We start from the raw sequence: 24,637 nt of genomic DNA on the forward strand, positions 1-24,637 counted from the left end.
GATGAATAAAAGAATACCAATAAAGCCAAGAATAGCCTTTTAGTCTTGGAATAGCCTTCTGCTGTCAAAACACAGCATTCACTCATAAATTTGGCAACAGTTAAAAGAGAAGTTGGTAAGCCACAAACGTGATACAGGTCCTCACATATCAATGCTCCATATGCTCGAACTGCATGAAACTACAAAATAACCAGCTCTTTGAGCCTCTTTTAGAAACAAACATCAGTTATCTTGTTGGCTAAAGGATCTATACTGGGACAACAATTATGAATCTCTGTTTTAGATAAAGTATCTAATAAGGCAAGAGCAGTATGAAACGAAGTTGTGAGCTAGTGTGTATCATTTATGACAATTACTGATTTAGGAATAGTATGAACGTGAAATTTACTCAAATCTAAACCACCATTCTGGTTATAGTCATTAAATAGCCCTGCTTGTTATAGTAATGCATTGTAGCTTCATATAAATGGGAAAGGCCATAGAGTAGTAGCAGAGCATACGCATTTATTTTGAAAATAAATATGCATGTCAGTCTTCAGTATAAAATATCCTCAGGGCAGCTAATAATAAAAGAATTATAGAAAGTCTCAGGTTCATTCCTTCTTGGAATCCCTGGTTTAAATGACTCCCCAAGTTGCTTCCAGTCCAAATAGAAGTGCTGGGTTAGATGGACCAATGGTATAAAGCATATCTTTGCATCTTGAAAAAACAGACTGTTTTCCAATACAAGAGGAACATTACTAATCATTGAACTGAGCAGATTTCCTCTAGTATTTCATAGTAGCATACCTGTGATATCTATTTGAGCATCTTCAGCTTCTGCTGCTGCTGCTGCTGCTGCTCTGCTTTTCTTCTCCAACTCTTTCATTTCAGGAACGTAGAAGTCCCCTTGACGGGCAAGGGGGCATACAAAGTAGATTTTGTTGCCTTTGTAGATTTCCAGTCTGGGATGGGCACACAGTTTCCGCTCCTAAAAGAGATAAGACACACAGCATTGAAAACGTTCCCCCCACTCCCATTGTGTTACTACAAATGCATACATCCACAGACAGATTTTCCAGAGGCCCCAGGAAGGACCTGCATGTGCCCAGGTGGCCCTAATCCTCATCTATATTCACTGTCTCCTCGACCAACCACTTCCCTACTTTGGTCTCCTCTGGAATTGCTGCTTCTTTATCCCCATAGTCTAGGGGTGGGGATCTAAGGCCCAGGTTCCAATATGGCCCTTTAGGCTTCTCTGTCAGGACTTTAGGATTCTCCTTGGGCCCCACACTCCCTCTCCATGAACCACACTTTTCACTAGAAACTCTGTTCTGCAAGCTCCACAAGTGCTTTTGCCTGGCTGGAATATGCATTTGAACTGGCACATCCTTGCCTAGAGGAGACGTGTGTGTGTGTGTGTGTGCGCGCACATAGAAACCTCTGGCTTTTGCTTGGCCAGAATGGAGCCAACTGTACATGGTGAGAGTCACATGTACATGGTGAGAGTCACAACCATGGCTCCACTCACCTTTGCCTCTGGCCCCACCCACCACTGGCATGTAGCTCCCAGAAGCATGCCCATTGGCAAATGTGTCCCCCAGACTGAAAAAGATTTCCCACCCTTGCTCTAGTCCCTATAGGCCTATACTTTATTGCAACGCACTGTAAAATGGAAATTTTATTATTCCTTCCCTGCCTATTCATGTCTCAATTTCCCCTCTTCTTCTTTTGTTTCTCTGTGCCTATTTTTTTTTTATTCTGTGTAGAGGCCTGTCATACCTGTTCTATCATACCATATAAATAAGTCACAACTTTCCAGATCAGCACTCCAAGGAGATTGGCATGCATACCAAGACATAGTTGTCCAATTCCCAATCTTCTGTCATTTTCTGGCACCGGGAGACCAAATTTTAAAAAGTTTGATCATCTAGTGAAAGGGAGCAGGAGCCCTCATGCTCCAAGATAAAACAGATAATAAATTGCAAAAGATGGCTTAGCAGATCAATGAACTATACCTCTGAAGCAAATCCATATTCCATTGTTCAGAATTCTAAAACCTCTGCCTTAAGCATCAATATAAAATACTCTGCGATTCATTTCAGAAAGAATATACAACACATAATCAGTGGGTAAAATAGCTTTTAAAAGTTCAGTTTTTCAATCCTTCCTAAATTATCATGCTATTATTCATGTTTCCACATTATCTTCTCCTGGTTCATTTATAAATTACACCAAGCTCAGCTGGTGTAAAAGCAAAATGGTAGAGCACATAATTTCTACACAACATGGCCAGAGGTTACCAGTAGTCCTGGCTGATCTAGTTAAAAGATAGGAGAAAAAAGACCACACCCCGAAATCCTTGGGTGGTGCGGCCAATTAGTATTGAACCATTTACTCAGTATAAGGCACCTATCAAATTTATGAATTTGCCTGGCAAGTAATACATAGATGAAGCCAGGTCATCTGTTTTCGCAGGTAATTAACATATTAATATTTACTCAGTACTGCTCATGGTGTTTTTGTCATCTAAAAGAAAGAACAAAGTAGAAACTTCCCTTTCTGCGTGTTATTGGGAAGTAGTCCAATGGACAGGCAGGTAAAGTGTCCCCCCACCCCCTGTGAGGTCTCTTTCCCCTCAACTAGCTGGCTCTGTGCAGCTACTACAGTGGAATGCACTTTCAGCCCTTCCAGCTGAGATCCTTACAGGTTCCTTTCACATTGCATCCCCAGCGAGGGAAGGACTCTCATGGAGTCATGGGGTGGCAAGCCTGCCAGAATCCTCTTGTCTGCAGGGCACTGGGGCAATATCAGCTCCTGAAGGTACCATCAGTGGGCCTGGGAGACTGGTTCTAGATTTTGTGCCATTCATTTATTTTAGTACAGTAGCACCTTGGCTTATGTTACCCTCGGGTAACGTAAACTTTGGGTTGCGAAAGCGGCCAAGCCGGAAGTGTTTTGCCGCGTGTGCATGCACAGAAGCGCTCTACCATGCCGTGTGCATGCGCAGAAGCATTCCCTCTGGTTGCGGAAACCTCAGGATCTGACCAGAGCTCCAGAACGGATCCCGTCTGCAACCGGAGGTACCACTGTATTTAAAATTGTAAACTGCTTCGGGTGCCTTAGCAGAAAGGTAGTTTGTAACTGCAATAATAAATATACCTTCCTGCTCCAATCAGTCTCCTCACCCACTACTGCCATTTCAGGCCAGGCAGTACATTTCCTCACACACCTGGTCTTCCTGCCCTTGCCCTCTCTTTGATGGCATCACTGCAGCACAACTGTCATTACAACTACAATTATTGCTCACAACACGCTATGGTCCACGGGGTCATGAAGAGTCGGACACGACTAAACGACTACACAACAACAACAACATATGCCAAATGCAGCAATAAAGTGAGTGCAAAATTTGAGCCATCACAGAAAAAGTAAAGTGTCTTTGATCTCGCAAGGAGGTCTTTCCCTCTTTTTCCACTCACTTCAGCCTGATTCTACCCTAAACAACCTGGAGGCAGAAGTAAGTTATGAAATAGTTATCACTTCCACACTGGTACTGAGTCAAGAGGACAGGGTGTATTTGAAGAAAAGATGGGGAGTGGGGATGGAAGATTAATATTCGATGATATCTGGGGGAAGTTTAATAATAATATTTATTATTTATAAGCTCCTCAGACACTCAACATGGTACAGTTTTGTTTATATATTCTCTCAATTTTGTCTTACGTATTTATCTATTCTATATAAAATAGTAAGGCACCCAGAAAATACTGCATGTTACTTTTGACTTGGGATTTTGTTGACCCTGAATCTTCGAAACACAATAACAGCACCAAAAATGTAAACAAATATATGAATAACCACTAACAGAGACCAAAAGTGCGTTACCTCTGTGTTTTCAAAACTAGTTTTCTACTTCTATGGGAGACAGGAACCCTAATATTTTGTTTCAAGTTTCAGGTTTAAAATGTATTTGTCTTAGTGATCAGTCTGGCCCAGGGACTCACATTTCTCTTTGGTTGCTCCCTGGAAAACAGATGTTAGTCTGCTGCCCATTTATAAAGCATTTTGTAATGTTGACCCAAGCAACGGGGATTTTAGAGGAGGCCAGCTGCTGCTCCTAGCAGGGAGCTGGCACAGCCAAAAACCTTCCCCTCTGCATGTATGTAAGACTCTTCTGAAGAAGCCCCAAGCTTCACTGAGTTATTAATCCAATCCGGGAAACACAGATAAAAGTAGCTCCATCAAGGAAAGTTCCAAAATGGTGTTTGTCAGAGCCTGATGACTCCTGCCTTTTCCTTTGCCCTTGTCTTTAGATAGAGTCCCTTGATTCTAGGTGAATCCCTGGCTTTTAAACATTCCACACTGCTTGATGTGCAGCACCCATTTGGGAAGTCTACAAGTGCCAGCAGAGCAGGAGAGGGGACGGATGGCAAAAGCGGGCGTTAGATGGCAAAAGCAGGCGTTAGATGGATCAAAGAAGCAAGGCCCTGATGAGCTGTGCAAGGAATGGACTTTGCACTAAAAGAACAGCTGGCCATTCTAATGAACGCCCACATTCTGCCCTCCCAGCAGCTGTGTTGCTTGACATATATTATGGTTTACATGGAGTGTGTGCCTGAGGAGTGGGGAGTAAGATGCTTTGCTAAAATGCTACAAATGGGTGGGAAGGAGGATTAGTTGCTATCCTCTAAAATAAATGTCATCTACATTGTGCATACAGACTTCTGCTCATGTCCCCAAATAGCCTTGTTGATCAGAGTGTTGCCAGCATACTCTGTAACATGCTGGCTGCTCTGTAGCCAGAAGGCCTGTGAAGCAAACTCCCCAAGAAGGTTGGATATGACATCACCATAGTGCTGTACTGTATTAGCAGAAGAGTGGATGGAAAAGGAGGACGTGTTTAGAAGGTCAAATGAATAGTAAATAAAGGGGAGGGGAACACCACAGGGAATGTTAACCCACAAATTAGGAGTGAGGTCAACTATTTCTTTTTAGGTGACCAGCTCATATTCACCCAGGGCTGTCAGTTCTGTCTGACAGTTTTCAGCAGTGATGACAGTAAAGAGAGTTTAGAAGTCCCAGTCTACTGCATAGTGAGAAAAATTTCCTCTATCATCTGTTGATGTGGACTCAGTTCCATGAAAGCTTATGCCATAATACAATTTGCTAGTCGCCCAGCTATTCTTCTCACTAACAAAAACAGACATTATTTTAAAATTGAATGGTGTGTGTACATGTGAAGAAGAGCACTGAAGAAATAATTTGGGGGCGGGGTATTGAAAAAAAAATGCTGCAAGCTAGTCAAAACCTTCTCTGGGAATTGAAACTTACACAGACTGTTGATAAGTTTAAGTGCTCTCTTATTCCTCCATATCATAACCAGTAAGAACCAAATGGGAAGTCTTAAGGCTAAGATATGGCAGTGACTACCTCTGACAAAGTTTTATTGCTTGTCAATGTGGATGTCAGTCACTGTCCAATAGCTATCCATGACACTTGCACAACCCGATCCTATAATTGCTTTTGGAAGGGAAATAAATTTGCCAGGTGACAAAAATCGTCTCCATTTTTTCAGCAACAAAACATTCTAATATTCCAACAACAGAAGTTGTACCTTGAGCTCATGCAGACATAAAGCTTCCCATTGATTAACCATAGTTATGGGATTAGAAGCAGGCTGTGGTCAGTGGCATTTTATCACCATGTTATTTGTTTGTTTATTTTAAACACTTCTTAAGTTTAGGCCCAACTGCACTATTACTTTCAACAAATGTTTTTCGCATGAATTAAAGAATGGTTTTTTAAAAAATGTTATGACATGCTCAGAATAATTTTCTTCCAGCTTCATGGCTATGTCACACCCATAAATAAAACTAGCATGCAATGATGTATACACACACAAAAAGCACTATATAAGTGTGGAAAGTCAATTGCAATTCCATATGTAGCTTACTGCAGAAGAGCAATGACTAGGTAGTACTAGGAGTCACCAAACCTTGAGGCAACCCAGGTGAAAAATCATTACAATGCAATTCCATTATGTTGCTTAAATGTTAATATAGTGCAGTGTAAGAAAACACTTCCTTGAAGTCATCTAAAAGAGTACCTTTTTCTCCAGCATTTTCAGATTCACAAGAGGAAATAGAAGCAAAGAGGAACTGATTTATTAGCTCTGCAGGGAAGTTTGCCTCAATCTAATTATTAAAACCAAGATCTGATTTAATTCCTCCACCACCCCAACTTCCTGGTAGCTTAAGCAAAATCCTGCTTATGAAAAAAGCACAATATACGGTACTGTATAGTCAATCACGTCAGACATCAACTGCTTCCAGCGGTTAGTGATTTCCAGCATTTTGCAGACAAAAATAGCAACGTATAGGTATACTTGTAAAACCTCTATTCTCACACCAATGACCATTGCCTGAGTACACGCTCACCCCCATGCTTTAACATGTTATTTGTTGTATTCACTTATGGTCCTCCAGATGTTGCTGGACTACAAATCCCACCCGTCCCTACTGGGATGACCAATGATCGGGGTGATGGGAGTTGTAGTCCAGCAACATCTGGAGGGCTACAGGTTCCCCACTCCTGACTTATGTTGATGGACGGGAAGCTCCATTTGCACTCTGGTGCAAACTGAACTTTTAAAAAAGATACTCCCAAAGTAACTTAAGAACAAAATAGGGACAAGTGATTTAATAGGGAAAGATGCGAGAATTTGTTTTTTCAACATGCCACATAAAAAGTATTGGGGTGTGGAACACTGATGCAGCTGCACACATTCAGCATTAATGGTGGAGAGAGAGACTACAATTCCAGGAGAAAGAAATAAGCCCGTGAAAATTAGTACTGGGACAGTGTCAGATAGAAATGAACTGAACTGTAACCAGAGGGCAGGTCTGAATGAAAGCCAAGATTAGCTGATTCTTTTCTTTTCTTTTCTTTTCTTTTTAAACCTCCCTCCCTCTGTGATAAAAAGCCATTTAAAATCAATACTTCTGTATTTTAAATAACACAGATTCTATAGCTATACAGTGGTACCTCGGTTTATGAACACAATTGGTTCCGGAAGTCTGTTCATAAACTGAAGCGTTCATAAACTGAAGCAAACTTTCCCATTGAAAGTAATGGAAAGTGAATTAATCCGTTCCAGACGGTCCGCGGAGTAAGTGTTCATAAACTGAAGCGAACTTTCCCATTGAAAGTAATGGAAAGTGGATTAATCCGTTCCAGATGGGTCCATGGAGTACTTAAACTGAAGCGTTCATAAACTGAAGCATGGGTGTAATTGGTTCCGGAAGTCTGTTCATAAACTGAAGCGTTCATAAACTGAAGCGAACTTTCCCATTGAAATTAATGGAAAGTGAATTAATCCGTTCCAGATGGATCCGCAGCGTTCATAAACCGAAAATTCATAAACCGAGGTGTTCATAAACCGAGGTTCCACTGTACTTGAAAAGATTTGCTTCCTTACAGATTGACCTACACACTTGGTAGCAATCATGTATTTGAAGTTGTTGACTGCTACATATCTTCTGCAAATCAAAGCCACCATCCTGACTTTGCAGCAGAAAAATGGTATCTGGGGGTTCCTGGACCTGTGTTTGCCCCTGCAAATGAACATAGATCAACTCTACATTTTTAACGTACCACTTGATCTTGGGTCATCCAGAGTCAACTACCACATAAAAAACCCGCTCACCTTTTTTGGGTGGGCGGTGTTGCAGCCAGGCATCAAAGCCCCTGCAGTGATCCGGTGGTGGTGGCGGGGATTGATGCCCTCCCCATTGCCTTCCGGGCTGTGTTGCCAGTGCTGAGCGGGGCCCTGCCAACGGGTGGCCCTGCTGACCAATCAACACCAGCGGGGGCCATGGCTGTGGGAAACTTAAACCACGGCATGGCCAGGGATCCCTCCTCTTGCACTCTTCGACGGATCTCCCAACCCACCCACCCTCTCTTTTTATGCTTTGCTATAACATGACCTTGCTATGGACAAATGTCGGCCGACATATTGTTGGGGCTGGGTAGGAATTTTTTCAACTTGGCAAAATGGCAAAATGGCACCTGCCCTTTGGTTTTTGCCTACCTTGTAGCAATCATCACAACTTTGTGAGGTTAGGCAGTGGGTAAGCCTTTGTTTGGACAGAGGGGAGGTTGTAGCCTCCACCTGCCCCTCCTCATTAAGGGTATCCTGTTAAAGGAATCCAGGGGTGTGGATTCTGTTTGATGCCCGGGTGTGGGCTAGGGCCATGCCACAATTCCAACAGGGACCCCTCGGGGTGCCCCTATTTGATGTAAATCATAGGGCTCCCCTTATTGGTGATTTACAATTAGATGGACAGGAGTCGAGATATAGCCTGGCTTCACCCAATGCTTAAACCAAACCACTCACATCTGTAACCAATAAAGTTCTGGCCTATTTGAACCCATAAACCTAAATACTCATGTTGATGTGTTTATTAGCCACTAGGGAACTGTGGGTCATGGGGCCTTGGCACACAACGTCTAATAGATCACATGAAACCTGCCCGTGGCTCAGTGGTAAAGCATATGCTTATGCAGTTAGTCCTATGTACAGTCTCTGAGGTTGAGTATCTCTAGTTAAAAGGTAACACATCAGAGCTAGGAAAGCTTACTACCCTGTTTCCCCGGAAATAAAACATACCCATAAAATAAGCCACAGCAGGATTTCTAAGCATTTCTGCAATATAAGCCATACCCCGAAAATAAGACATGGACGCGCGCCTCCCGGCAACAGCTCGCTGCCCTCAGCCATGCCGCACTGTGCGGAGCCCTTTCCGCTGGAATAAGACACACACACCCCAAAAAATAAGCCATAGTGTATCTTCTTGAGGAAAAATAAATATAAGACAGTGTCTTATTTTGGGGGGAACACGGTATCAGAGCCCTTGGGAGAGCAGCTGCTAATCAGTAAATTGTATGGACCAAAGGTCTGACAGTATATAGGGCAGCTAGTTATAATCATGTTAGGTTTTTTTCTTTTTGAGAATGCAGTTGTAAAGTAGCTAGCACATGTTAACAATAAAAATTTAATAACTGCAATCTTATAGCAGATTTCCACTGGGACTTGATTTATTATTACTATTATTTCTAATTCTGATCTAGTATAGTTATTAAAATAAGGGGAGCATCACATCCCTTTAAGGGCCAACGTATATTGTGACTTTGTTGAAGGCAGAGCTGTAAAAAAAAAAAAAAAATGCAGACAAAGAGATAGATGCCTCCAAGAGGTTATAGGGAAGGGAAAGAAAGGATCCATTCCAAAACAGGTGAAACAATATCAAACACAGACCAAAAGTGTATTAAATAGAAAGTCTGAGTTACATTTCTTTTAGGCAGAGCCGACACATCTCATAACTGTTGATTTTTTAAATGACAAACCAAACAAGAAATGTCCCTGCTGCTCTGTCCCTTGGGTCTCAAACTCAACAGCTAGCAGCATATCAGAAAACTGAAAGATAGAAAGATATTTTTGGCAATAAATTCCAGAGGCATGATTTTCAAAGACTTACAACATACACTGGATACATTCAACTAGCACTCAGGCATGAAGAATCCACACACCCAACACACACAAAATCTCATTTATTTTGTACCACAGTGATAAGAGACTTTAGAAAGAGAGCCTGGTTTCACTAATATCTACAAACAAAAACAGCAGTATTTCAGCTGATACCCAAATATTGTTTTCAAAATTCAAACCTATTGTTATTTTTTCTCCCCACCTCCACCCCCAAGCATTTCAACTAACCAGCACATTTACACATGATTAACAGTGCAATCTATTCCTGTTTTGTGTTCAGTGAAGCTTACTTCCAGGTAAGGATGCATAGGAATGCAGTCTAAGTTTTTGATGTATACAAGAGGGGCATTTTCTTAAAATGTCCAAAGGAACAATAGATAAAAGGGTAAAGGTAAATGACCCCTGGGTGGTTAAGTTCAGTCAAATTTGACTCTGGGGAACAACAGATTGCAGCCAATATACCCCCCACCTCACTGCTCTACCAATCCCATTAAATATACTGCTTATGCTATAGGACAGAAAAAGTTCAAAATGTCAAAGTGAGGAAGGAAAGTGAGGAGGTGGCCTGGTTGAGCAAACTATGCTTCTTCCACTTCTTTTAGAAATACAGGCATGCTCTCTGGATTACCACCTGGCAATCCTACAAACATCAAGATGAAGAAAGTAGGTGTCTGTATAGAATGCCCTACCTTAGTTACAAAGCTGTAATTTGAAGAAAATAGTGGATTATGCTTATTTTAATACAGGAAGGAACTTGTGTAACCCAAATAATAAAGAGAGATCCTTCAAACATTTGAGCACATCAGGAGGAGATGTGGAAGAGAATCAAAATGGTACTGTCCCAGCTCCTAGGTATATTCTCCTTTCAGAGCATAATATTGTGTGAAAAAAGGAGCAGGTCATTTACATGTTATCCACTTACATCTTTGAAGGCAGAGTCGGACTTTGCAATGATAGCCAATGCATCAACTGAAGTATTGGTAAGCCTGTTTTCCTATTGTATTTGCTGTTTTTCTTGTTTGTATGCTTCATTTTGCAACATCTCTTGTTAAGTTGTTATGGGGTTTTTTGGGGGGGGTTGCAAGTACATCAAGGTTTAACATTTCATATAATAGGCTTTTTTAAAAAAAAATCAGAGACATTATCATTGTAACTAGCCAAATTTTGAATTATAGAATGTGGCATAATGACCTAGTCATTTTCCTTCATCCAGGAAGTTCTTTCATAGGCTCAATGCTTCAGATGAGCTCCTTATATGTTAGAGTGGTCTGAGATCATTATCAGAAAGCTTATTGCCTCAGAATATGGCTTAATACTAATAATAAGGCTTGATAAGTATAAAGAGCATTCTTAGGTTTAGGAGTTAGAAAGGAAAAGAAGGTTGGCTTTTGTGATTGATTCACTGGTTTAGCTGTACAGTAAAGCTTTCAAATGTTCCACTACTCTTTCTGCTGAAACTATGACTGCTTAATCCAGCTTGGCTGTTTACCACTGATGGATTCACAAGGTCAATTAGTATGTTAATAATAAATCAGAATGCAATAGAGCTTGCACAAGTTTTTGGATTTACAGTGATTCAAACATACCATCCAAGTCACAGTGACCAAGATATATTTGCACCTTAGAGATGAAAAAAAAGGGATACTCTGTTAAGGAAGTGATCATTCCTGTAAACGGCAATTGAAAGACTGAATAAGGGAAAGGTGGAAAATCAGAAAGCTTAAAGAGGTATGTTGGAATCCTCAGAGTATGACCATATGATAGGATGCATGTTTGGTATGCAGTTCAATCTCAAGTTCAACCCTCTGCATCTCCACATAGGGTTAGAAAGAACCCTATCTCAGAACCTAGGGAACCACTGCCAGTCAGTGATACTAAGCTATATGGACCAGTGGTCTGACTCAGTATAAGGGCAGCTTTCTGCGTTCCTAATCAGAACATGTAGGATGAATTATGGAGGTTCTGGAGAGAAAATGTAAGCGAGGTGTCGATGTGAAAGCAAAAGCGTTGAAGGCAATAAGATAGAAATATAAAAAAGTAAAAACTGTGTGTTGCATAAACAAAAAGATTGCACAGAAGGGAAGAGTCCCAGTGCTGTCCTCTGATTTCTTTGTGTGCGATTTAATACAAAGAAGATGAAAGGGAGAGGCTATTGAGACAGCAGCTGTAGAGGTATTATTGAAAAGGTGGCAGCCCATTTTTATTCAAATTCAAATGATGTGGGGCTCAAGATGTTGAAGAGGTTGTGGACACCAATATTAAGGCTTTTTTGTTTCTTATGATGATACATTCTGAAAACAGCAACAAGAATAAGTATAGTTCTAGCAGGAGAACTTCGGGTGAGAAATGAATGTGGAGCTAGCTGATAAAAAACAGCAGTGGCCTAAGAGAGCAGCAGGAGTGAGTAAGGGAATGGGTCTTAACAAAACAGACAGCACAACAAAAGACACTGGCATTGGGCGAGCTTTGATCTATCCCCAGTCGTTTTGAGGCTCTGGGAAAGAGATTGGCAGATTTTTACCTCCACTCCTGATGGAACTTTGATGGAAATTCGTAGGCTGAAATTTATGACCGATCAAGGAGAGCAGGCAGGTGGTTGGCTGGTACTTAACCAAGTGGCAGAGGTGGCTGAGAAGTCAATTCACTGGCATGTAAGTCAGTGCTGATTGCGAGAGAGAAAGAGACTAAAATGCAATTACTAAAATACATCGACAGAGCACATCTAGATAGAAAATGGAGGAAACTTGCCATAATTTAGTGACAATTCTATAATGCAGTAGATCAATAGTGCAGAAAGAGAAGTGGCTGATTTAGAAACAAATTAGAGACAACCTCTGTCGATTTTGCAGGTAATCAATAAATGGAGTGGCTGGAAAGAGGAGGCAGAGTTTATTAGGCAAGACACTTGGTCAATGAGCTGGTATAACCTGTCAGCAGGGATGCTGCTCTTGGTGTTCCTCCAGCAACACACAGAAAATAGTTTAAATGGATATAGACTAGCTAGCATCAGGCTTTAAGATTGGGCAATGCAACTGGAGTAAATGGGGATGACTGGACTTGAACAATAGCTTATATTTGTATAATACAAAGAAATTAAGCAAATAAACATTAAAACTGGGCAAAAATATCTGAATTCTATCCCAATCCCATCTTCAATTATCAGAACATTCTTTTATTCTAATTTCAATATATGATTTTTGCTAGAATTTGGAGTGTTTTGAGTCTAAATGCCATGGGAAACTGTGAAATGCACAGAAACCTCAACACTGTACACATACTGTACATTATTTTGTTTATTGTGCCAATAGTGTATAATCATGATGCATGGGCAAAAAAATTTAAAGCTGAGATCATCAGTATATCAAATCACAATTCCACTGCGTGGATTCAGTAGCACATACCAGTTACGACCTTCTCAACTACGTTTCTGCCTTGTAGCTTTCTCCTGTTTCTGCCAATGCACACACTCTAGGAGACAGTCTGCACTACCCAGCACACACATCAGATAGGAAAGGCACAAGCCAGTTGTGTCTCACATCTGCTCTTGGATAGGAGGATGAAAGCAAACAGCTACAAGATGAGTTCAAAAGGTTTCCAAAAGGAAAGATGAAAACATTCTAGACTCAACACAAGTTGTTCCTCAGGACCAACAGTTAGAAAGAAACTCTCTTTGCTATTTCACCCCTGGCTTGTGGAGGAGAGGGACTGTTGCACACAAGCTCCTATTCCCCATGCCCCCAACTAATTAACGATCCCTGTTACTCTGGTGCCTTTTGCCCAGATCTCTTTCTCCATCTGGTTTAAAGGGCAACTAACAAGAAACACAAGCACACAGAGTCTGGCTTGCTGCCCCACAGCTGGTGCCCTAAAATGCTTGGCACAAGATCATTTTATTTCATAAAGGGCAAGAAAGTCCCAATGGCAAACCAGCTCTCTGCCTGCTTATGCCACCTGTTGTCTACGAAGTCCCAAGTCCTTTTTTGCCGCTGCCAAGGCTGTAAACTCTTTGGGCACAGTAATCCTTGTGATTGTATTCCCTCTTCCCAGAAGTTATGTAGTCTTTGAAGTTGGGGCAGGCGGAAGAGTTTATTTGCTCAATCTGCCTTAGAAATAACTGTTTGTGCATTTATAGCGCTCAGCTACCCAACCGTGCCACTCTGGTTATTGGACTAAACTGCTGGGAACAACCAAAGTGAGATAGTAAGCAGGGTGCCCTCATGCCAGAGGAACAGACTTTGAAGCTTAAGGGCAGAATGAAGCCATACAGAAGATATATGGATAAATGAATAGGGGCTTCCTTGCTTTCCTTTTTGTAAAGTGTCTGTTGCCTCTGTGTGTTTTTCACTACCAGAAGCAACCTATACGCTGCAATCCTAACCATGTCTACTCAAAAGTAAGTCCCACTGAGTTAAAAGAGGCTTACTCCTAGGAAAATGGGGTTAGGATTACAGCCTTAATCTGCTTCCTACTGTGAATGTTAAAAACCAATGGAATGCATTCTTCATTTTCCCCCTCCCCCCTGTATCGCCATACATTGGCCCCTGCACACGCATCATGAACATTTTTATATATTTAGATTAAAAATTTTTGAAATAATTTTATTTTTGGGGTTGTCACTTATTTTGGTGGGTATTGTATGATTTGGGCGTTGTGTGTTTTGGTTTGTGTGTGTGTGTTTTGTTATTTGGATTTTCTAATTTTGGAGTAGGTGACCCAGAAAACCTAGAGAACTACTTTAATAATCCCGACCGGGGGGGGGGGGAGGATATCAAATAGCGAAGACCCACAGCCCCGTAGCAACAGAAGGCGAGTTCCGAAGCACCCGAGCTGTTCAGTTCCATAAAAAACCCAGGAAATGGCATGGGGAAGGTAGGAGATTGTAAATGGGGGGGGGAGGGTTGGCCACTGCAAATATCCGAGGACTTAAACTGGGGAGAGAAAGTGCATGGTTGTTTTTTTTAAAGATGCAGAGGCTTGCAATCAGTCATAGTATAAAGCATAGGTTAAAAGGAGCATGACTGCCCTTACTTAAAATGGCCCCCGGAGCATCGCATGTGACACAACACCCGCTATATTTTAAAGTAAAAACCCCTTGCCGTGCCCACAAGTGCCATGCCATTCTCCCCCCCCCCGGCCTAGTGGGGGCTTGGAGACCTGGCAGGGGCCTACAGAAAATAAAGGCTGTGCTGCGGCCTGCGATCCGGGCGCTCGCCCTCCCCCCCCCGGGCCTAGTGGGGCCTAGCAGCCTGGCAGGGGCCTAGGGGTCTGGTAATGGCCGCCTTGGTGGTTTCAGTTGCTTGGTTGATGATGTCATTATTTGGTTTGTGGGTGTGGTGTAGATTTCACAGGAAGGGAGGGGGTGTACTGTGGGAGGAAATCCACTTGAGGGCGCTGTTTTACTTTGTTGAAAAACAGGTTTTTACCTGCGGAGGTGTGAGGGGCTTTTTTTCCCTAACAACACTCGGGGAGTGGCCTGGATTGTTGTGTCAAAATTTCAGGACGATCGGTCAAGCAATTACGGAGAAAAGTGGAGCCCACTTTAATGATTTTTACATTCATATATATATATAGATTACATAGCATTACAACTGGGTGAAAGAATAATTAATATTATCTGGGACATAGAGCAAAATATCAACAGGGTGCTAAACTGTTCCTCTCAGATGCCTAAATGAGGGAAATAAGAAAAGATTAAAAAAAAGTCATACTGAACTGAAATCATGCTAGTGAGACAGGTTGCAGTCCTAACCTGGAGTATTTTTCACAAGAAGTGCATCCCTTAATACAGGGGTTTATATTTATGTTGAGGGTAGTTGCGCCAGGGAGTGCATATTAGCAGTGGGTGGGGCCAAAACCCAAAGTGGGTGGAGCCAGCCCATCTCTGCCTCCCTCTCGCCCTCCCTCTTTCTCTGCTTGGCTTTTGTTCCGGGCAGTGGGGGGGGGCCTCTTCTCTCCCCCCCCAACCATCACATGATTGCAGCGGGTAGTCAGAGAAGGGGCAGAGCACTCTGTCCTGCCTCCAACAGCTTGCCTGGCTTCCATGCTGGATTGGGAGAAAGAGGCTGACAAGAAAGCAAATACCAGATTCCATAGCCATTTAGACCTCGAAATCAAGTCTCCAGGAACCCTTTTATTTCTAGTTTCCAATCCACCTGACTGAGCTCAAATGTGTCCAGGTTGCCAAATTCTAGTTCTCTTGGGGGCTGCTGATGGTTGGGAGGTTTTCATCTCTTCCATCTCACTCCCCAACATGCTTCCCCCACAACTCCTGCTCAGCTGCTGCTCTGCCTTCCACCGAGAAGGCCTTCTTAATTGCTAGTAAAAGGGACTTGCTCTAATTAAAATTTAATTTACAGCTCAACCTGAATTCATTAAAATACAAGTTGAATCCTGTCAAAATTATTAAAACAATATATATCGAGGGAGGATTTTTTTTCATTCAGCACAATACCCCCGTGGTGTTTTGTTGGGAAACAGAAGGCAAGCAGGGGCACTGAGGGAAAAGGTTTTGTCGGGCTCAGCTGCACAGGAAGAAAAAAATCAAATGCCACCATATAAATGTTTCATAAGTCATCACTCTTGGGGTGCTCACACTGGTTTAATTCACTGTAAAATTTGGCTTGGTGAGTATCCCACCATCAGCCTCTGTGAGATGGAGAAGACTGTGGCTTTTCAGACTCATTCCATTTAAGAATTTATTGAGATCTCTTTTTCGATCTGATCTCAAAGGGTCAGTCTCAGTGGTGGACAGGTTGAAAAACCAGTGAACTGCAGTGAGAGACAAGATTAAGTGAGAATATGTGTGAATGAAAAAAAAACACTAAAGGCTCAGCAGTCTGGATGGGAACTAGCCTGGAAACAAGGAAACAATTTCAGAAACTGCAGCTTTGCAGTGGTGGCAAGTGGGCTAAAGGGATGCAAGAGTGGAAGAATATCATTTTGTCCATTATATATGTTCAATGCAATCTGAATGAGAGGATTGAGAATTTGAGTTTGCACAGGTTTTCAAACTTCCTACCTTTTACACATTACCAGTCTGCCATTGAACCTCTGAGTGTCAGTCATGAAACTCCACTATATTCCCCAGGATTCTGGGACACGTGCGAGGGCTCACACAATCATTTCACGCAGCACTATTTGGCCTTGCCATCATCCCACGACACAACACTCTGTGGCTGTGCATTGCTGAAGGAAGATTGGTAGTGATGGCCCAGGTGTCTTACAGGGAAGCTTGTTGACCGTACTGATCTTCTTATTAAGAAATCAGAACAGGGCTTTACAAAAATCCAGGAACAGTATTTTAAAACCACAATGTATCTGAGGTTGTCACATAACCGATATGCATTTGTGAGAGTTTCTGTGCCCAATTCATTTACCCTGCAAAGCTTTTTAATGGAAGGTTGCTATCTGCAGTCACAGCTGCAGTATGGCTTGAGGGTGGTTGTTTATATGTTATCTTGTCACCATGGGTATTAAAGTGTCAAGCAGTAGGGCATTTTACCTTCCTCTCTTACAGCCAGAAGAATGACAGTGTACATTACACCACATATGAAATGCACTATAAGTGAAAGAAAACTATGGGGTCTATGGGGATCAATTCCTACCATGACAAATTATTATTATAATTATTATTATTACTATTATTACTATTATTATTAAATTTAATTTGTATACCACTCTCATGAAGGCACATGAAGAAGGGCCTCAGATTATGATCGTGGGGTCCAAGTCGGTTCATATTGGAAGAGGTGGTCCTGAACTGTTTAAGGCTTTATAAGTCAAAACCAGCACTTTGAATTGGGTGCGGAAACTAATTGGCAGCCAGTGCAGTTGGGCCAGGATCAATGTAATATGCTCAAACCATCCTGCTTCAGTAAGCAGCCTGGTTGCTGAATTCTGTGCTAGCTGAACTTTGCGAACTGTTGTCAGAGGCAGCCCAACATATAACACATTGCGCTAAGTTAACCTGGAGGCTCCCAAGGCAGCCTGAACATGTTGGGGGCAGCGGCATGGTGGTGGTGAGTGTCCTGGATTTTTGTTAGAAAAAGTTGGGGTGTATGTTGTTATGTTAGGAACAAAGAGAGGAAATGATGAAGGGAAAAAATGAACACATTAGTGGAATATTTATGCTTTCTAGGAATTCAGCCAGGAGCTACATAGTCCATGGGACATATTCCTATGGCCCCAAACAGAAAGAATTCAACACCATCTCCTTTCATAAATAGTGCGGTCTCGAAATACTGCCTCATAGTACTCTGGGACTGGCTCATTTGATGTCATGGTGCCTCAGAAGTGCTGAACCTGAGTAGGACTGTTGCCCATAATTCAGTGTCAGCAGTATGGGGCTCCACTAAGCAGAAATCTTGGATCCGTATGGGGTTACTTCAAAAAACCAAACAAAAAACAAACCATCTATTTCCTTTTATGAGCTGTCACTACCAGGTCAGGATGATCCTGTTGTCTTAAAAGTTGATGAGTCCTAGACTCACAAGCACCTAAGGCTCTTCCAATATTAAAACAGCCAGTGCAGCTAGCCTTCCAAAGGGGGGGGAGGGGACACTACATCTATTGTCAATACTGACTGTTTTAATATTAACTGTCCCTTTCCATGTACAGTATTTATTTGAGGGGATATAAAATGCAATGAAACATTATAGAAAATACTGTATCTATACCATCAGATTGTACTGCGGCAATATCAAAGTACTTTGCATATTATATCAGAAAGCAGCATCTTCTATAACAAAACTGTGTTTCTGGAGTGGCTAATGGTTCCTAAAAGCTAAGTTAATGTAAACTGCCAGTGCTGGTTAATAACTCACTCCCGGCCTTCTAAATTTATGCCCCATACTTAATAGCTGTAAGATGATATTTCTTCTGTGAGTACTGTTTCACCCAATAATTTACATCTAACATTTAAACTACATTTATCTGCAATCATTTATCCTCTCTCCATTATCAGCTAGCATTTAGGACAGCAGTAGGGAACCTCTGGCTTATGGGCCTAATTAAGCCCAGCAGGGGTCATAATTTGGCCCATGAGGCATTTTCCCCAAGGCACAGGCACCCATCCCACACCTGATGTCATACATAACATTAGATGCAAGACAGTTAAAGAACGGCTGCAAAGGAACAATCAGGAGCCTTAAAATGTGGTTGCAATTGTTTCGTGGCAACTGCGGTCTGCATTTAGTGCCTTTTAAACCTGGCACTAAATGCAAGCCTCGTTGGGATTGGTTCCACTAGGGAGCTTAAAGAATATCAAACTTGTGAAGGTAAACATTACAAATGACATTGTAAGTAATAAATGACATTTATACTTGTGGATTCCAACTGGACTCAGGGATATCCTAAGCACTAGGATACAAGAGATGCTATTCTGCTTTTTATTGCTGTGGTATTTTAATTGGGTTTTTTTGTACATATTAATATATTTTAATGTTTGTATCAGTTGTTTTTATACTTGTAAGATGCTTAGAAGCCAATTTTGACATTAAGTGGTATACAATACAGTATAAGCAAAACAATAATAATAATAGGCTGTTGCAAACCAACATATTTTAATTGTTAAAGCACCAAATTAATATAAATGCTAATTCAGTAAATATATGGCTTTCAAATGAGGAACTATTTAAAACAATGACTTAGACTGCCTTCAGTTCCCCTGAATATGAGTTACTAAGAATAGAGAATGATGGAGGGGGTGTTGGATGAGTGAGGGGAGAACCTCTCTGCATTTAGTATCAGCAGAAGTAGTTCAAGTTGAAGAACAATGCTAGGGGTAGGATACTTTTTAAATTTTATTTTAAATCCCTGGATTTCCATGCAGCCTGCTCATCTCTCACCCATGGGAAAGAAAAATATGAACATTAGCAAAAGGATCAAAGATTAGTTGTAGAGCACATATTTAGCATGTAGAAGGTCACAGGTTTAATCCCTGGCATCTCCAGCTAAAAGGGATCAGGCAGCACCGTGGTGGGAAAGACCTCTGCCTGAAACCCTGGAGAGCTGCTGCATTAGAGGAGACAGTACTTGGCTAACTGACAAATTTCTTTCCTGGTATAAGACAGCTGCCTATCATCCACAACCCTGCAAATGAGGGCTGATTAATAAATAAGGGAGAAGCCATTCACAGCTCCTTTCATATCTAGAAGGAAACTTTATGTCTGTTGTTCTACATAAGGAGCTTTGGATGCACTTCTGCTAGACACAGTGACTGGATTTGTCAACTTGCCCACTTGCTGTGAGCGAAAAAGGGGTAGCAATATCAGGTTCCAAACAGATAGCCAGCTCAATTGGAAGTGACTCCATCAGCTGTGTATTAGGGCAAGGATGGGAAACCTGTTGGACTAAAACTTTCATCATCCTTAATGATCATTGGCCATGCATAACAGGTGAGACATTGATGATAAGCATATATGTATCTACCATTCTCTCTTTACAGTCTCCTCAATATAAACACAATCTGATTGGTATAGCCTGTATGTGGTGGTCACATTGCATTTTTATTGTTGAAAACTGCCTTAAGGCTTTTTGGGTATCAGACAATTAGCAGATGAAATAACAATACTTCAAAGACTAGTGCAGTGAATCAGCGGTGTCCTGTTACTTCAGCAATTTCAATTTTTAAAAAATATAATAATCTCATTATTGGCTTTTATAATTATTATTACTTATTTAAAACTGGAGTAATACTGGTAGTAATGACAAACAATCAAGGACCCTTCTAGCAAAAGGAAGGTGACCTGCAACATTTGGATGAAGAAGTTGAAGCAAAATATTCAACTGAAAGACAGGCTCAGCTCGAAGAGTAATGGCAATCAGAAAAGGCATTTCCAGGAAAAGGAAGTCAATATAAGGGGCAGGAAGGGCAAAACCCAATTGTGATGGGGAGGGGTGAAGACTCTGTAATGTTAATTGATCTCAATGGAGAGGGAGCGGCTCCCAGGGCTGGATTGCAGCTCAGCTCCTGAAAGGTCAGGGACTGAGTCTATCCTCTGCCCCTGATTCTCTCACAAACCCAGAAGTGTGAGGTCATTCAATTTAGTTGGCTATTAACCTAGTTATTTTCATAAATATGGCTGTCATAGAAACCCATGGGGTTGAATCCAATTGTTGAAGTGCTTTTGATTCAGCAGCCACCTCCACAAATGAAAGAGGAGGGATGCTGATGATCACTCTGCAGTTCCAGCACCTTTGAAAATGTGCTATAGAAAGCTAGGGGACCATTCAGGACAGTGTGGAAGATGGCTGCAGGGGGAAATTCACATACCCTCTTCTTCCATTAGCCTATGCTAGATCAAAGACTCTTTTGCGAACAGGAGGGCTCCTGTTCATGGAAGGGTGTAACTGGATACAACCTACAGATATTACTTGTCTATAGCACATAAATACATATTTCCAAATGTTCTACCACAGATAACCAACTGAAAAATTAAACAAATAATCACTATCAACTGCAATTTATTTACATCTTCTGTGCAATGGAATAATTTTGAGAACAGGAAATAATTTAAGATACTCATGCTTTGAAATAGGACTACCATAATCAGCTTTTCCCAGTATGGGAAACTGTGTCTTCTCCCCAAGGTGATTTAAAAACCACTCCAGTAAATACCATGCCAATTTTGGATTCCAACACACACCACTATGTTCAAACAAACAGAAATCAGTCTCCCTTAACTGAAGTGTGAAGATGTCTGAGGAACATTCTAAAATTATAATCGGTTTTTAAATAGCTTTTATACTGCAAGCTGGCCTAAAATTATTTTAAATAAGCTGAATTTAAAAATTAAATCCAATTTGAAATTCATTTAATTGTTAAGGGTATCTGCTTTAGATGCTGCATTAAGGCTGCGCCTACACACACTTACCTGGGAATAAGCCCCACCAAATTTAATGGGGCATACTTCTCATAAACATGCCTAGGACTGCAGTGTAAATGAAAAATGTACAGGCATCAACCCCCCTGTCCCTTGCAAAGCATGTACCAGGACACACAATCTGAATTCTTTATATTTGCCAAACTCACTTTGGACTCACTTAGATGATCCCAAATAGCCTAAGGGAAGGGAGCTACAGACATTCATAGCTATGCTGTATTTGCTAAGTACAGCACAAGGCTTGTATTGTTATTTATAAAGCTGCATTTCTTTTTTGTTCAATCTACCATCTCATTACAAGCCAGCTCCATGGCGGCACCGTGCATCCCTACCCACCTATTCTCTAACTAAATGATTTGGTCTTATTGCTTTGGGTTCTCATTCTGGAAATAACGTGAACAGAGGGTGTGAGGAAAATAGCAGTGCTTCCCCCCCCCCTGGTTGCTGAGTGACAGCTCTTTGAATGGAAGTAATAAAAAGGAATTAAGGACCGCCAAAGTGTATAGAGAGATTTCATTTTATTATTTAACCTTTAAACAAAACAGGATTTGGCACTTAGAATAAAGTCCCTCAACTCCCTCCGTGGGCACACAGACAGGAGTGGTGCACATATGAATGCAAAGACACGTGGGGCACAAAAACTGCACCAGCTTAACTCCCCAATGACTTTACTTCCCTGGAAAAAAGGGGTGGTTGTTTTGATGAGCTGATTTTTCTTTTCTTTCCTGTAAGAGGATGCCTACCTGCCAGTGGACCTGCTTGGCTTTCAACCTTTTCTGGAGATAAAATACTTTGAACTTACTATTGGAACAAAGTCAGTAAAAATAGTGAATTAAGCCAGTTTGGGAAAATATTCTTATTCTGTTTGAAAACAGAGCCTGTGAGATTTCCTCTAACTCCATCAGCCAGTTATAAAATGACACATACACTGGTACCTTGGTTTACGAACTTAATCCGTTCGGGAAGTATGTTCTTAAACCAAAGCATTCTTAAACCAAGGCGTGCTTTCCCATAGCAGCGGGGGACTCAATTTACAAATGGAACACACTCAACAGGAAGCGGAACATGTTCTGCTTCCAAGGCAAAGTTCACAAACCAAAACACCTACTTCCGGGTTTGCAGCGTTCTTAATCCAAGTTGTTCATAAATTAAGCTGTTCTTAAAACAAGGTACCGCTGTATGCTGTATAAACATTGGTCCCACAAATGGGAAAGAACTGATTAGTGTTACATATGGCAAGTACTCTGTTACTCCTGCCATTGGTTTGTCTCCACTTCTCCCTGCCTAGTTTCAGAAGAAAGTGCCAAGTTCCCTTCCTTTCATTATAAACACTTTGGGCCATACCAAGTGCACCACAGATGAAAGTATTGAATGCCCACCTTTTGTTTTGTACCTGTCCAAGGAAGGTGTTGCTAAGGCATATATGACATGTCATAGTTATAGCAAGAAGTCTACAGTTGGCAACTCATATACTGTAAGTTCATGGAGGGGTTATTTTGTTTTCTTAACCATTGTTTTGGGCAGAAGGTCAGTTATTCATCTCTGTGCAACCTGCCTTGGAAGCTCTCAGTTGAAACTTGTAAATTGTTGGACTAGAGCATTAAAAAAAATGCCAACATTATTTTTCTTTATTTTTTCTTGGTGCTCTAACACTCCAGTTCACTGGAATCCTAATAAAGCCATTCTTTATAGTTTTATATATGGTTGATTCGCCATAACACAACTGCCAGTTGGGGGGGGGGGAACAGTAGAAAAACATCACAGGAATGAAAGGGTTAAACTCTATCCCCCACCTCCCCTACAAAAAATCCAGATGAGCAGATATGGTTGCTATAACATGCATGGTTAACATAACATGTAGTTTATGTAAATACAAAATGGTGGTTCAATGATTTTGTGTTTTGATATACAGTAATACCTCGAGTTACGAACGCGATCAGTTCCGGATCGCAGTTCGTAACCCGAAAAGTTTGTAAACTGAATGCGACCCGAAGCGCCATTTTGCGCATGCACAAAGCGCGATTTTCGCAATTTGCGCATGCGCAGACTGTGCGCGCCGCTTCTGCGCGCGCGGGGCAAAAACACTTCCGGGTTTGCGCAGTTCGTAACCCGAACTGTTCGCAAACCGAGGTGTTCGTAACCCGAGGCACGACTGTAGTATGGATGTGTGCAGGTGGAAAGAATGTCATTTTTATACATCCTTTCCCATAATTCAACCTTGTCATTTTCAAAGGTCATAATCCTACAGTATCATAGGAAGTGAATAATCAATCCTTCTTGCCAGAAGATGTTTTATTCAGGATTTATACAGCATTCAGGATCCCCCCTCCCATTCTTGATCAGGCAGGATGGAAAACAACTCTGTCCACTAATTCAAGCCAGGTACTAAAATTGCAAGCATTACAGAGCTATCAGAGCAGACATTTTACTGTGCATATGCACCAAGGCAACCTATTCCTCATTATTTCCATTCCTTTCTTTAGCCCACAACCCAGCCATTCCAAGAACTAAAGAACTGAAAAAGAGAAAGACAGCAAAGTGCCCTTTCTCCAGCATTATAAAAAGCCTTTCTCCATGTCATGACTCCTGCATCACTAGACACAATTCAAAATACATAAAAGCAAGAGCTGATTAAATGACAACTCCTTTGCTCAGAGATAATACTCCACTTCATTAAAACTAGTTACTCCTTTTTCATTATTTGTAACAAGCCTCTACAGAATACAAATGGAAGCCCCCAGCATTTGCAGGAAACTTTGCATTGGTTTATGCTAGATTCAGCCCCCCCCCCACCTCTTTTCTTTGCACCCCATCCTACCAAAAACATAGTGATGCAATCAGCTGAGGCCCTCTTGCAAACCGAACTTTATTAGCCATCAAGAAGGGTGAATGTTGGGAAGCAGAGGGCACATCTGTATAAAAGTTATCATCAAATCATTTTGAAACATCATCTCTGCTCTCCCCCCATCCCCACTTATCTCAGCACCCTTCCTTCTCAACCCACCCTTTCCTTGGCTCTTTGCTTCATCTAATCCAATTTCAGAGGCTCCTTCTGTCTGCTGTTTCCTGCACTACTGGCTCCTTTTTATCTTCCATATTCATGACATTCCAGACATTTCTAAAATGAGAGGTACTGGGATTCTTCTGCCCAGATCCTCTGCCCTAGAAGCCATTTTTGCTAGCTCCACACTTATGTTTGCACATCACAATAAATCAGGATTGTTGG

General features: G+C 41.5%; 1 protein-coding gene across 4 annotated transcripts in view; it reads right to left on the bottom strand.

Moving 5' to 3' along the window:
- Positions 1-24,637, bottom strand: part of TEX264 (testis expressed 264, ER-phagy receptor) — a 160,991-nt gene that overhangs the window by 38,802 nt on the left and 97,552 nt on the right. For all 4 annotated transcript variants that reach the window (XM_060271521.1, XM_035106078.2, XM_060271523.1 and 1 more), the window contains exon 5: positions 790-970. In XM_060271521.1, the coding sequence (XP_060127504.1) occupies positions 790-970 (181 nt within the window). The remainder of the gene's footprint in view (positions 1-789; positions 971-24,637) is intronic.

This window comes from Zootoca vivipara, chromosome 2 (genome assembly GCF_963506605.1).
Source record: "Zootoca vivipara chromosome 2, rZooViv1.1, whole genome shotgun sequence".
NCBI classification, from domain to species: domain Eukaryota; kingdom Metazoa; phylum Chordata; class Lepidosauria; order Squamata; family Lacertidae; genus Zootoca; species Zootoca vivipara.